The sequence below is a fragment of the Peromyscus eremicus genome, chromosome 13 (genome assembly GCF_949786415.1).
Source record: "Peromyscus eremicus chromosome 13, PerEre_H2_v1, whole genome shotgun sequence".
NCBI lineage: Eukaryota > Metazoa > Chordata > Mammalia > Rodentia > Cricetidae > Peromyscus > Peromyscus eremicus.
Window position 1 is genome coordinate 38,887,257 of NC_081429.1, and position 13,243 is coordinate 38,900,499.

Genomic DNA, 13,243 nt, shown 5'->3' on the forward strand with positions numbered 1-13,243 from the left:
AGCAAGGCTCTCTCCAGAAAGGACAGGGCAGGAGCCATTTAGGAGACAGACTAGGAGGACAAGAGAGAACCAGACAGTGCAAACGCAGGATGGTAAGTACGCTGGAGGAGGATGCAGGAGACAACCGGCTGCAACTGGAGGATGCAGGAGTCAGGAGTGAAGCCGCGGTGAGAAAACTCCACCCGAACCAAGCACAGGGGACCACGAGAGGTCATGATGCAACCTCCACAGCCAGGGGTTTGATCTCCCTTGAGAAACGTGCCCGGGAAGGACAGAAAGAAATGAGAGTCAGTGGAGTTAGCAATGCGACATCCTGAGACTCAAAGCTCACTCCACATGCTCAGGAGCAGAGTGGAGCCAGCAGTGACTAAAACCACGGGCAAAAAGGACAGAGAGGGGAGAGGATGAGAACTTGGCTCTAGCAAAGGGTTTTTTCACAGCCTGGCGGCTCCCAGGCACTTAAGTGCACTGGGCCTTGCTGACAGTCTATAGACGAGGGTAGAGCCAGACAGGCCTGAACTGGAATCTCAACTCTATTACTCTCAGTCACTGTGCCTCCTGATGTACCTCCAAGTGCACCGGTGAGGTCGGAGGAAGCAGTGCCTGACCCACAGGTGGAAGAAAGAGTGAAAAAAAGCACTTATGATAGGTGCCTGGCACCTTCCTCAACTCGGAGGAACAGTCTCTGTTATAACCATCATCCCACAGGAGGGAGGGAGGTAGCGAGAGCAGAAACAGTGAATGACTTGCTCGTGTTGCAGATGAATCACCGAGAAACTACAAAGAGTCTGCGCATCAGACATCTGGTCCCCAGCTCCAAACTCCAGTCCTCTCTCATCGGATTTGTGAAACTAACTGCTGGCTCAGAAACCTGGTGGATAGCTCTTCTCTTTCCCTCTTACACAGTAAAAACAGAGAGTAATCTCTTCTAATTGGCTTGTGGGCACTACAAGACTTTTCAGCTGCCCTTGGCCTTCTGGTAAGTTCCCCAAGATGCAACAACTGAGCAGCTCTCTGGGGACCAGAGGCCAGCTCACCAAGGCCCAGCAGCACATGGGCCAATGGGTATCCTGTCAGGGTACTTCCTCGTCCTCTCTGCAGCCACAGGAAGCAGCCTCCCTTGCTGTAGCACAGAAACAGCCTTAGTCTATGCTGCCAAACTATGGAACACCAGCCACAAGCCCCTGAAAACAGCACCTGGCTGAGCAGCGTGCGAGCTAAGGAGAAAGCAGAGCTAAAGCAGAGAATTCTGGGGAGAAATCTCTTTCCTTCAGCTGATGAGCACCTGCAATCCAAAGCTCTGGTTAACTCACAGAATTGGAAACCAATGGTAACAATAAGCTTTGGGAACAGCACACCTGGCTGTTTAATGTTTAATCTAGATGCTTCCAGACATGTATGCAATGAATACATGTAAGGATTCATAAGAGGCATTTGACCCCCACCTGAGCTAAGTGATGAAATTCAAGCAAGAGAGAGCAAGAGGAAGACCAGGAATCTACCTAACTCCCTCTCTCTGGAAGGGCATGAGGTTAGACACAAGCTTGGCATCCACTCCAGAAAGGTCAGCTTCAGGCACGTCTGCTTGGGCATTGAGAGACGTCTTCTCCAGCTGAGATGCAAATGCCAGGGTCACTGTCTTGGGCAGAGGGTCCAGCCGAACTTGCCGGAGATCACGTGCCTTTGTAACTGGAAAGATAAAACAGAGGCGTGTGAACCAGAATGCACAGGTCCAAAAGACCTGGACAGAGAGAAAGGGCTTTAGTACACAGAATTCGGCAAGAGGCATTCGGCTACATGCTGTCTTCTTACGAGGGCTAACTGCAGAACGTGCCACTAGCTGAGCACTGGACCAGACAAACGCCAGTGTTTTCTCTCTCTAGTCCTTATACCTACAGGTAAGAGGGTATTCAGTAATGCAAAAGTGGTTTGGCTGACTATACCATACTAGAAAGAACTATCAGAGGTTCGTGATTTTTTTCAACCTAATTAATTTTCTTTCTTTATAGCTCCATTCAAATACAGAAAGGCTCATACCTATTAAAATAGCCATTCAAAATCATCCCAGAAAGATCCTAAAAAAGCCAGTCTTCAGTAGAACGAAGCCTTGTTCTGATGGCTTCAGTGTTTGGGGGAAGAGAGGGCCCTTAAGTGGCCTTCTGTCGACAGCAGAAGAAACACTGTGCTCTTCAGAGAGAAGCCACTAGGGTCCCCAAGTTAGACTGGCAGGACCACAGTGTTACTAACAAACAATAGCGAAAGGCAGAGTGCACGCACAGGCGCCAACCAAGACAGACACACACTTTCAACCTCGTTTCATATGAAAATAACAATCTCCTCTGGGGAGGGTTCTAGAGTTGTCATCTCTACAGGGAAGCAGCTGAAGTACCTGTCACGGGAGTGTGCGTGTGCGTGTGCGTGTGCGTGTGCGTGTGCGTGTGCGTGTGTGTGTGTGTGTGTGTGTGTGTGTGAGAGAGAGAGAGAGAGAGAGGCTCAGTGAGTAAAGGAGCTTGCTGTGCAAACGTGAGAACCAGTTTGGATAGCCAGAACCATGTCAAAGCCAGATGCACAGCATGAGTCTAGAATCCCAGGTTCCTCCAGGGAGACAGCAGACAAACACAGGAGGATCTCCTGAAGTTCCTGGACCAGCTACCTTCATGTATGCAGCAGAAAAGCAATGAAGAGACCCTGTATCAAAGCTAAAAAATGAGGCTCCAGAGGTTTCCTTCAGATTTCCACACACAGGCCACAGCTCTGTAGACCAGGCTGGGATCAAACTCACATCTGCCTGCCTCTGCCTCGAGTGTTGGGATTAAAGGCGTGCCCCACCACCACCTGGATAAAACATTTTTTTTTTAAACTGGTAAAATTATGGTTCTCTTGAACATAGAAGCGATCATGATCACCTCTGTTCAAGATACTGTTTCTTAATACTTCAAGGGTATTCCCAAAGTTCTGGGCTTCAACCACCAGTGGATTACTAGGGCTAACACAGATGTGAACACGGACAGCTGTGCCATCTACTGTTAGCTTCAGTTGCTTAGTATTTTTGGTTTGTTTTGTTTTGTTTTTAATTCAATCTTTGTCCTTTACTAAATATAATTATCAGGTGCTAGTGAGATGGCCCAGCAGGTAAAGATGCATGCCACCAAGGCTAGAAACCTATAGTCAATCCCAGGAACCCACATGGTAGAAGAGACTGGCTCATATAATTTGTCCTCTGATCATGTGTGCCCTCCCCACTCAAACACAATACATACATATATGTATACACACACACAAACACATACCCCAGTTGTTTCTGGAAAGTTTCCATGAATAGAATTAACAACAGAAATTAGGTTAGGCTGATGGCTTTAATATAAAGTAGGCCGTTCCACACTGATGTAGAAATCTACTTTTTGTCTCTTAGATTAAATTGGAACGTGCTAATTTATACAAACTTCGGGGGATGGAGCACTCAATGTACTTGGCAGAGACCATTCTCATCATAATGCTAGCAATCTTCAGAACTCAAGTACCTGGGGACGGAAAGCTAGGCGCTGCTGAGAGGCTGGCTTGCAAGGCCTCTGTTAGCACCCGTTCTTTCAACCACTCAGCGAGGACGCACCCGACGCCACTGTCTCTGTTTCCAAAGTCTTGTTGTGCTGCTAGTTCAGCTCACCGGGTGCTTCTGAGCACTCCGCCCTCCCCGTCAGCACTGTCTATTGTCCTTCTACGAGTGCTGGTGAATGATAGGCATGTGCCGTCTGGCTTCGTGAGTCACACAGAAGTTATTTCTACACAAAGCTCGCCGGCAGAATGTGCTAGCCACACAGCTGAGAGATGCGAGTGTTTCCAAACAGCAGCTGACAAGACGGGATCACGGAGAACCCTTCTGGACTGTGACAGCCAGAGAAAAACAAACGGCCTCATGCCAATTTCACTGTGGGCAGAAGGCGTCCAGTCGCTTGGAAAGAAGAGAAACCTCTGAGTCCCTTTCCTAGAGAAAATGACTCTCGCCACGTCTGTGATGACACACGCAGGCCTCACCACCATTTCTTAATTAGCATCTCATGCGTGTGCTCAACTAGCGTGGCGTCAATAATCTGATTTGACACATGAGGAAGAGGATGTGCAGGGAAGAAGGAAGGTGCAAATTCCCCAGGTCTGCAGCACAGATGGAAACCGAACCAGGCTCTCTCCGGAGTGCCCACTTGGGCCTCTCAGTGCTCAGAGCTGGCTTCAGAACTTCTTAACGGTTACAAATGCAGGAGAAGTTTAAATCTTATTCCCACCACCACTGATGCCACTGTGACCCCAAAATGTCCCCAGTAAGGCGAGCAAAGGTTTGCTTACTGAGACAATGTAACCAGGAAAAAAAACAAATAAAAATTATAAATCTCGAATTACCGACTCCGGGCCTAGAGAATTACTAATGTCTAATACAAACTCTAGAAGTGTGCTCATGAGTTCATTAGATATTTTAAATTCTGTAGCCTGCAAAACATTAGGAGCCACTATGGGAGGCTGAGCCTTGACGCACGGTTTCCCAGCACTGCGTTCACCTGCTAATGCCAAGCATCCTGCCCTGTCGGTCCATAAAAGGCAGAGAATTTTATTGCTCACATATTTGTTTTTCTTGGTCAAGAAAGGCAATGAAGGGACAGGAAAGAACTAATTCCTGTCTCTCATCAAAAATTCAGGTTAGGCCAACAGTTCTCTTTGCATCAGAAGCTCCAAACAACGGTCAGAGAACTTCCGATCTGCACTGGCCATCCTTCCTGCTTCGACCAGTTTTTATGGATACTAAAATAGCACCACCTCATATTCAACTTAACCTTGCAGTTTACAGCAAGGCCTTCCTCAAGGAACAAAAAGTTTTTCTTTTGTATTTATTATTCCTTTGTATTTGTTTGCCAGTGAGACAGATACGGATTTTAAAAAATAAAAAAATTAAAAAAAAAATTTTTTTTTCAGATAGGGTCTTATGTAGCCCAGGCTGGCCTCAAGCTTGCTAGGTAGCCAAGGATGACCTTGAACTTCTGATCCTCCTGCCTCCACATCCTGAGTATCGGGATAATAGGTACATGCCACCACACACACTGGATCAAACACAGGCCTTAGGTATGCTAGGTAAACAATGATCTCCAGCCCCAAAATGTCCTTGCTTAACAAAAGGACAGTGGGACACAAAATAGTGAGCCATCTCCCTGATGTCTGAAACTACACAGTAAGTCAGGAGACACGGGGCACAGGAAGCAACCCAGCTCTGCCCTCTTCCTCAAAGCCCTAGCCTGAAGGACAAGAAGCTAATGGCAGTCGGGTGGTGGCACACGCCTTTAATCCCAGCACTCAGGAGGCAGAAGCAGGCGGAACTCTGTGAGTTCAAGGCCAGCCTGGTCCACAAAGTGAGTTCCAGGACAGGCTCCAAAGCTACACAGAGAAACCCTGTCTTGAAAAACCAAAACAAAAAGAAGGAGAAGAAGAAGAAGAAGGAGGAGGAGGAGGAGGAGGAGGAGGAGGAGGAGGAGGAGGAGGAGGAGGAGGAGGAGGAGGAGAAGAAGGAGAAGAAGGAGAAGAAGGAGAAGGAGAAGAAGGAGAAGTAGAAGCAGCAGCAGCAGCTAATGATTCCTCACTCCCAAGGCTGGCCAGCTCACTACTGTGACTGGTACCAACACACAGCTCCTCTCACCATCTGGGAGGCCCAATAAGTCCACAGGGCAGCAGGAAGGGGAAATACAACTGAAAAATCACTACTGCTTTACGTTAGAGAAGACTAGTGTTCCAGAACAGGCTGAGCTATGACCACAGCCACCTGTCTCTGGCACATGACAATTCTCATCCATCCGAGAAGGGTACAAGGAAGAAAAGGGTGAGCCAACCAGGCAGCTCCCTTTTGTGGTCATGGTAGCAACGCACACGTCCCTGCTCTCGGTCAGTCTCTAAGTCCTGCTCAAATTTTTCGCATCAGGTCCAGACCTCTGCATCTGACAGAAGGTAACCCACGATGCAGCCTCAAACCACAACCCCATCTACCTTCTTGGTCATCGGGTTCTGGAGGTAAACTGAGAGGCTGTCTAACGTAACTTCCACTCCAGCTATGTGATCCTGGCACTCCTCTGATTTCCCACGTCTGTATCCTTCATTTTAACTGTCTATGATGGCAAGAAGACTTCCAGGCCCTGAGAACTTCAACAGCACCACCTTGCCCTTATGCATCAACAGCCCTGTGTGTGAAAGGTTTTCACTAAGCTGCTGGTGCCAGGAGGCTTGAATGAGGCAAGCTAGACACTTCTCTCATTCAGCTATTCTGCCCTCACGCATATGGAGGTACCCCTATCACAGCAGCGGGGAGGAGAAACCTCTCTTCAGAGCCGTTTTAAAGCTAAGGCTATGACTAAAGGCTAACAGCATGATAAACAGCAGAGAGGTGGCTTTCTCACTCAGTTTATTGTGCTCCTCCAGGAGAAAGCTCCACTTCCTGGTCTTGGCATCTGCAAGGAGGAGAGAGAAAGAGGCACACACTCACTCATTCGCTTTCAACTTCATAAACCTCCAGCAAGCTCTCATGATGGGCGTGGTGGTCCTGAGGTTGGTACCACAGCCACCACCAGGGAACTTCTTAGAAAGACATCCAACATTCCCCAATCCCAGAGCTACAGTGTTAGCAACCGGCATTTCCTGCGCATGCCCAAGTCTGACCCCACTGTCTTAGGGCACAGCTGTAGGGCAACTACTGTTTTTCTGTTCTTCTAAGGCTAAAATAGAAACAAATGGGCTTTTAAAAATGTTTTAATTATTTATTTTTATTTTATGTACATTGGTGTTTTGCCTGCACCTATGTCTGTATGAGGGTCAGGTCTCCTGGAACTGGAGTTACAGACAGTTGTGAGCCGCCATGTGGGTGCTGGGAACTGAACCCGGGTCCTCTGGAAGAGCAGCAGCACTCTTAAGCACTGAGCCATCTCTCCAGCCCCAGCAAATGGGTTTTAAAGTCAAGGCAGCAAAGTACCTGCACTTGTCAAGACAACCCTGGCCAGGCAATTAAGAAAACAGTAGAATGTTCTCTTTGGGAAACTCAGCGATAAAGCAGCTGCCATTACGTGTTGACTCTCTGTGACAAGTGAGGTGTCACTGTCCTATAGATACAGTTATACCTCATCAGGAAAGTCAGTTTGGACAATCAAAGACAGAGACAAACAGTGCCATCACAGATCTCTCGGAGATCAACCACTTGCCGTAATTCCTGGAATCCATCTGTTTAAACAGTGCGATCACCTCCTCCGAATAGCCGATGTCAACCTCAAAGCGCGCCCGGGAGATGAGCATGCACCTCCCTGTGACAAAGGCAAGAGATGGAGCTGAGGGAAGGCTGCTCTGTCCCCTGACACTGTCATCAACCTCTTCCAGAGGCTGGAGGGAGACCGTGGAGAGTCGCTCGGCTGCTTTCACTGTGAAGAGGAGGAAAGGGTGGAAGTAATTAGGTGGATGACACTGGATGACTTTCTCCTGATCCATGGCACTCAGAAAGGCAAGAGAGAGAGAAGGGCAGGGCAGCAATTCTTCTGTTCCCTAAAATTGTGAAATTTAAAAAAAAAAAAAAAAACAAAAGAAATAGATATCAGAAATTCACAGAAGGGTGTCGCTTGTGATGACATTAAACGTTGTAAGTAATCTCTGTTGTGCCTGAGAATCTGCTGGAGTTAACACACCACAAAGCACCCATGGGACCCTCTGCAGAACTACTCTACCAACTGCTTAGACAACAAGGAGGTGAGACACAGGACTGAGGCCACAAGGACACGGCTTTCCACATTACTGTATCACCTATCACTGATGCGCTTTGCAGTCTGTCAAAAAAAAAAAGAAAAAAAAGATGCTTATTTGAAAGGCAAAACTGCTAAGACAAGACATTTGCAGAAAACTTAAAAAGCAGCAAGAGCACAAAATGAAAGCTTGGAGGTGCAGCCAATTAGAAAGTAGGAGGGAAAGTGACTAGAAAACAGAAATGTTCAACTTTACAAATAACGGAAGGAATGGAAAACCATTTTTTTACTATCAACATTGCAAGATAAAAAAAACAAATAACAAAAACCACAGAAAGACATTTACATTACTAGGTGAGAAAAAAACCTTTTGGGAAAATTGGTGAGACAGGCATGAGTTTAAGAGGTGATGCTCACGACTCTTACTTCTGGGAACTGAAAGTACGGACAGAAACTTGTGCGCACAGGGCTTCCTTACGGACGCAAAACCAGGAGACAGGAAGCAAATTAAACAGCAAGAAAATGATGTGGGCAACGCTGCCGTATTCATACGACAAAACGTTACACAGTCATTAACGTTTTCTGTCAGTAAGAAGTTTTGGAAAAGACAAAGTACAAAATTTACTATGTTCAATAATGCAAAATATTTTGAGGTTCACTTATAGCACCCATATTCATCACACTGAACCAACTGCCAGCTTTCATTAAAATGAAAATGTTTATGAGAAAGGCAGAGTACAAATTATATACAAAGGTAACATTGTTTCACTTAACGACAAAAAAAGTGGGGAATGAACAGAATCCAGGTGCCAGTAGTGGCTGAGTCCAGAGAACGTGGGCCTAGTTAATTCTCCTTCTTTGGGCGTTAATATGCTCTGTGTTTGTGTGATGAGTGTGGGTAGGGCTAAAAGAGCAAAATCCAGGTTAGGAATATAGCTCAGAACCCAAGTGCTGACCTAGCTCATCTGAGGTCCTGGATTCAATTCCTAGCATTATAGTAAGGGGAGGGGGGTGCAGAATCCATAGACACATTTAAATCGGTAACTGCTGGGGACACTATTTATTGATATGTGAGAATATTAACAAGAATAACTGGGCCAAGGATACACGTCAGTGGTTGAGTAGTTGCTTACTATGCACAAGGCTTTGAGTTTAATCCTCAGCATTTAAAGAAAATAAAAGCTGAGGGGGGGTTCATACCTTGAATCCCAGCACCTGGGAGGCAGAAGCAGGCGGATCTCCAAGTTTGAGGTCAGCCTGGTCTACAGATTGAGTTTCAGGACAGCCAGGGCTACACAGAGAAACCCTGTCTTAAAACAAACAAACAGAGTATAATTTGAAATAAAAATTATAAAAAGATACAAAAATGATTAACCTATGTGAAACTTAAAAATGGAAATACAATTTATAATTCCAAAGCTGCTGCAAGGGATGTCAGGACATCCAGAGGGTCCACATACTCCAGTCAACTTCATCTAAAAAGCCACATGGAGACTTTTGTGCCTAATACTCTTATTATGAAAAAAAAAATAGGTGGAACAGTACAAAAAGTAATCATACCACACAAAGAGTCAAGGAGAAAGGCCTCAGGAGGGACCAAGCCTGCCCACACCCTGACCTCAGATTCCTTTCCTTCAGAACCGAGCAAACACATTTTTGTTCTTTAAGGCCCAGTCCTCAGCAGCCCTACCAAAGAGCAGGACACCACCTAGCCACGTGTTTTACAAAGACAAGACCAAGGAAACAAAGAGAAAAGCCTGCAGAAATTGGCCCATCACTCCCCAGAAAATGTCCTGGTGAACCCCAAGAATTCTGTCATATGCCAGATCCTCAGAGAAGTGATCTGAGCATGCACCCTCAGCTCCTGAAATGGGCAGAGGAGAATGGGTGAACATTCAGCAGAGGTGGCTGCTGAGAATGAGGAGAGACTGGGGAACAAGAGGAGTTCCAGCAATTTCTTCGACAGAAGCAGCAGGACAAGGGGACAGTGTATCAGGCTTTCTTTGGGGCCACCAACCAGCTCCCAAATCATGATGCGGAGACTTATTATTATGAAGGCTCGCCTTACCTTAGCTCTTGTTTTAATCTGTTTCTCTTTACCTACGATTTATGCCAGGGCTTTTTACCTTTCTTTCCTTCTGTATATCTCACTTTTCTCCTTCCTCCACGTCTGCCTGGCTGTGGCTGCCTGGCTTCTGACCCTGGGGGTCTCCGTCTCTTTCTCCCTTGTTCTTGCCTCTCTTCTCTCTCATTCTCTACTTTTCTCTGCCCGCCAGCCCCACCCATCCCTCTTCTGCCCAGCTATTGGCCATTCAGGTACCTTAGGCAGGCAAGGTGAAACAGCAACACATCGTTACATAGTTAAACAAATGCAACACATTTTTACATTGTTAACAAAGGCAGCAGACACAAATGTCACACACCTTCACATAATTAAAGAAATACTCTGCAACATAAGCAAATGTAACACATCTTTGCCTAGTTAAACAAACAGTCCACAACAGGACAGAAACATTGGTATAACACAGACTCAGAAGACAGTGGTGCACCCAGGGCTGACGGTGAGTGGACCCACCACAATGGACCTGGCTGAGCTCCTGAACTTTGGGGTTCACTAACCAGTGTCAGAGGCTAAACAATCTTCTCCCCAGGAGCAAGGCCTGACACAGTCACCGGTCACTGCTGGTGCTGCACAGCCCTGGGGGAACAGGCACTCTGGTTTGAATTCCAGTTGAATAACTAATTAGCTGTGTGGCTCTGCATTAGTTACTCATTAGAGACTTCATTTCCCCATTTGTAAAGTGGTTGTTATGAGAGATAACAGAGATCATGTAACATAGGACTGAGAAGACCCAGTGCACAGAACCATTAGGTGCTAGCCCCTGCTAACTTCTCACAGAACCCTTAGGTGCTAGCCCCTGCTAACTTCCCACTTACTCAGGGCTCTGTAGTCGCTCATGCTGAAGTCCCACGTCTTTGTAACAGGATCTGAAATAAACAGAAGGCTGATCACTTTGCGTCTTCATTTATGCTCTGACACCCTGTGAGAGTTTATTTCCTGAACAGATCGAGGCCAAATTCAAAGTTGTTGACTGGCAGGCTCTCACAGGCTTACAGAAATCTCTACATGAGACAAACAGCAAACAGGTAATTCCATTTGGTACAGACAGCAGCTCAGGCCCAGGGAAGGCATTTAACTAAGTGGGCTGAGACAGTGAGGACGAGAACCCAGCTCCTCTGAATTGTCGTGTAGTTGGGCAACGATATGGGCAGTAGCTCTGAGGAAAAGCAGAGCTAGCCACACCCCAGCTCTCCCATCAGGTCAACTAACCCAAGCACATTACTCAACATCACTGAGGTAGTTATCACTTTCAAAACTGAACAGGAAAAAAAAAAAAAATCTACGGATTTCAAACTACTGTTTTTAGGCTTCAATGCTACCACACATATGCCACACCGGGCAGAGGAGCTGGCTCCTCAGCAAAGCAAGTTCTCACTATGACCATGCACCAGCTAAGTTTGACAGCTGCTCGAGACAATGTCTATTACAAAGGGAAACGCTAGCTAAAATAGACAAATGTAATGTGCCAACGTGCCCTCTTAATATTTATGAGAAACTGTTAGAAGAGAGTCCAAAAATAGAAAAGAGAAAAAGCCTCATTACCATATCGTCTGCTGGGCAGGGACTTAAACACGGCAATGAGCTCTTCGCTGTAGCCGATCTTCACCCGGAAACGATCTCCCATCCTTATGCACGTTCCCTGCAGACAGCTTGTTTTTTGGGATGAGGTTTGCAGTTTCTTTGGGGGTCTGCCTTCTGTTCTAGGTGTTTTTCCCCCTAAGGCATAAAAGGTGTCCGAACCACCCTGCCCAGAGATGGAGGGCTTCACTGTCTTGGCCTCTAACTTGAGATCTCTGGGAAATGGTCCAGAGGAGAAAGCCGCTGTGTCCTGGGCACTCTGTGCTTTACCCAAAGGCTCCTGGGGTGTGGTAGCAATGGGTGTCGACTTGATCTGATGGGAAGCCTGGGGATGACCCTGATCTGACTTATAACCCAAAAGCTGCTGGTTACAGATGTTTGGAGGACTCGGGGCAGGGCTTGAGCAAGCTGTGGACCTCCCTCCTTGGGTCTTCCATATCCCCTTTGCTGGCTCTGGTGTGCTGGGCTGAACATGGTCGGAACTGTGAGGTCTCTGATCAGTAGGAAATGAATTGTTGAGATTCTGCGGCTTGAAAAGGACACCATGGCCCACTGGCTTAGAAGGCCCCGCTGGAAGATTCAAGAAAGGACCCTGCTGGGATTGGGAAGGGCCAGCAACATCGAGGCCTGAAGCTGTGCTCTGAGGCTGTTCTGATAACTTCTCAGCTCGACGGGCCAGAGCCTTTTGCCGATTCTCTTCAATCTTCTTCTTCTGCTCCTCTGTGAGTGGCAAGGACATTTTAACACCAATGGGCTTACACAGAAATGTCGTCTTTTAACGGGGAAGCTGGCAAAAACTGTGAAAGGTAAAAAGACTAAAATAAAAATTATGTTCACTATGTTCCTACTTTGATTTAACAAGTTTTTGTCCCAGGAAATGTATTAGAAAATGCTGTGGAATAATCCTCTTGTACACCATAAAGATTTGTCTCTAAAATTGGTTTAACAAAATGCTGATTGGCCAGTAGCCAGGCAGGAAGTATAGGCAGGGCAACCAAACTAAGGATGATGGGAAGGAGAAGGGAGGAGTCAGGAGTTGCTAGCCAGATACAGAGGGAGCAGGAGATAAATGTGCCATAAAGGTACTGCCATGTGGCAGATCATAAATAAGGAATATGGGTTAACTTAAAATGTAAGAGCTAGTTAGTAATAAGCCTGAGCTATTGGCTGAGCATTTATAATTCATATAAGCCTCTGTGTATTTATTTGGTACCAGGTGGTCAGGCAGGAAATGTCTGTCCACAAGAAAAAGCTAAAGGACAAACTGAGTTTTCTTTTATAATTAAAATGAAAGCACACACACACACACACACACACACACACACATACACACGCAGCATATGCTAAAATAATGACCTTGATGAAAAAGCAAACTAAATCCAAAACTGATTGTATTTCAGCTGGTGTATTTTTCTCCTTCCCATTCCCTGGTCAAAGTGAGTTAGCAGATCCCAAGAAAGTTTTACAGTGAAATGTAACTTTCATTAGAAAGAACAATGACTACTACATTTTACACTAGAAAGGTTAATGGATGAGACAGAAATAGACCAACCCTACATACCATGGCGTGACACTTGCTAAAATGAACTGTTTCCAACCTGGAAGAAGGAAAAAGATCATTAGCCTCACAGAGACTATACACTAAATTCTCCCCTTGTATTTAATCCAATCCTCACTGCATTTCTGTTAATCAATCTGCAGGTGGCCTTAGAGCCTGATTTCCAAAATGCAACACCAAAGTGACTCTTGGAAAAATAAAGAGGAGAAGGGGGCAATGATCACTGTACCAAATCTG

At 46.2% G+C, this 13,243-nt stretch overlaps 1 protein-coding gene across 1 annotated transcript in view; it reads right to left on the bottom strand.

Annotated features, from left to right (window-relative positions):
* The window catches only part of Smarcal1 (SWI/SNF related, matrix associated, actin dependent regulator of chromatin, subfamily a like 1), a 45,228-nt gene that overhangs the window by 30,875 nt on the left and 1,110 nt on the right, over window positions 1–13,243 (bottom strand). The window contains 6 exon segments of the mRNA XM_059278153.1: window positions 1,503–1,689; window positions 6,426–6,476; window positions 7,221–7,433; window positions 10,686–10,736; window positions 11,413–12,245; window positions 13,010–13,046. Of these exon segments, the coding sequence (XP_059134136.1) occupies window positions 1,503–1,689; window positions 6,426–6,476; window positions 7,221–7,433; window positions 10,686–10,736; window positions 11,413–12,187 (1,277 nt within the window). The 5' untranslated portion in view covers window positions 12,188–12,245; window positions 13,010–13,046.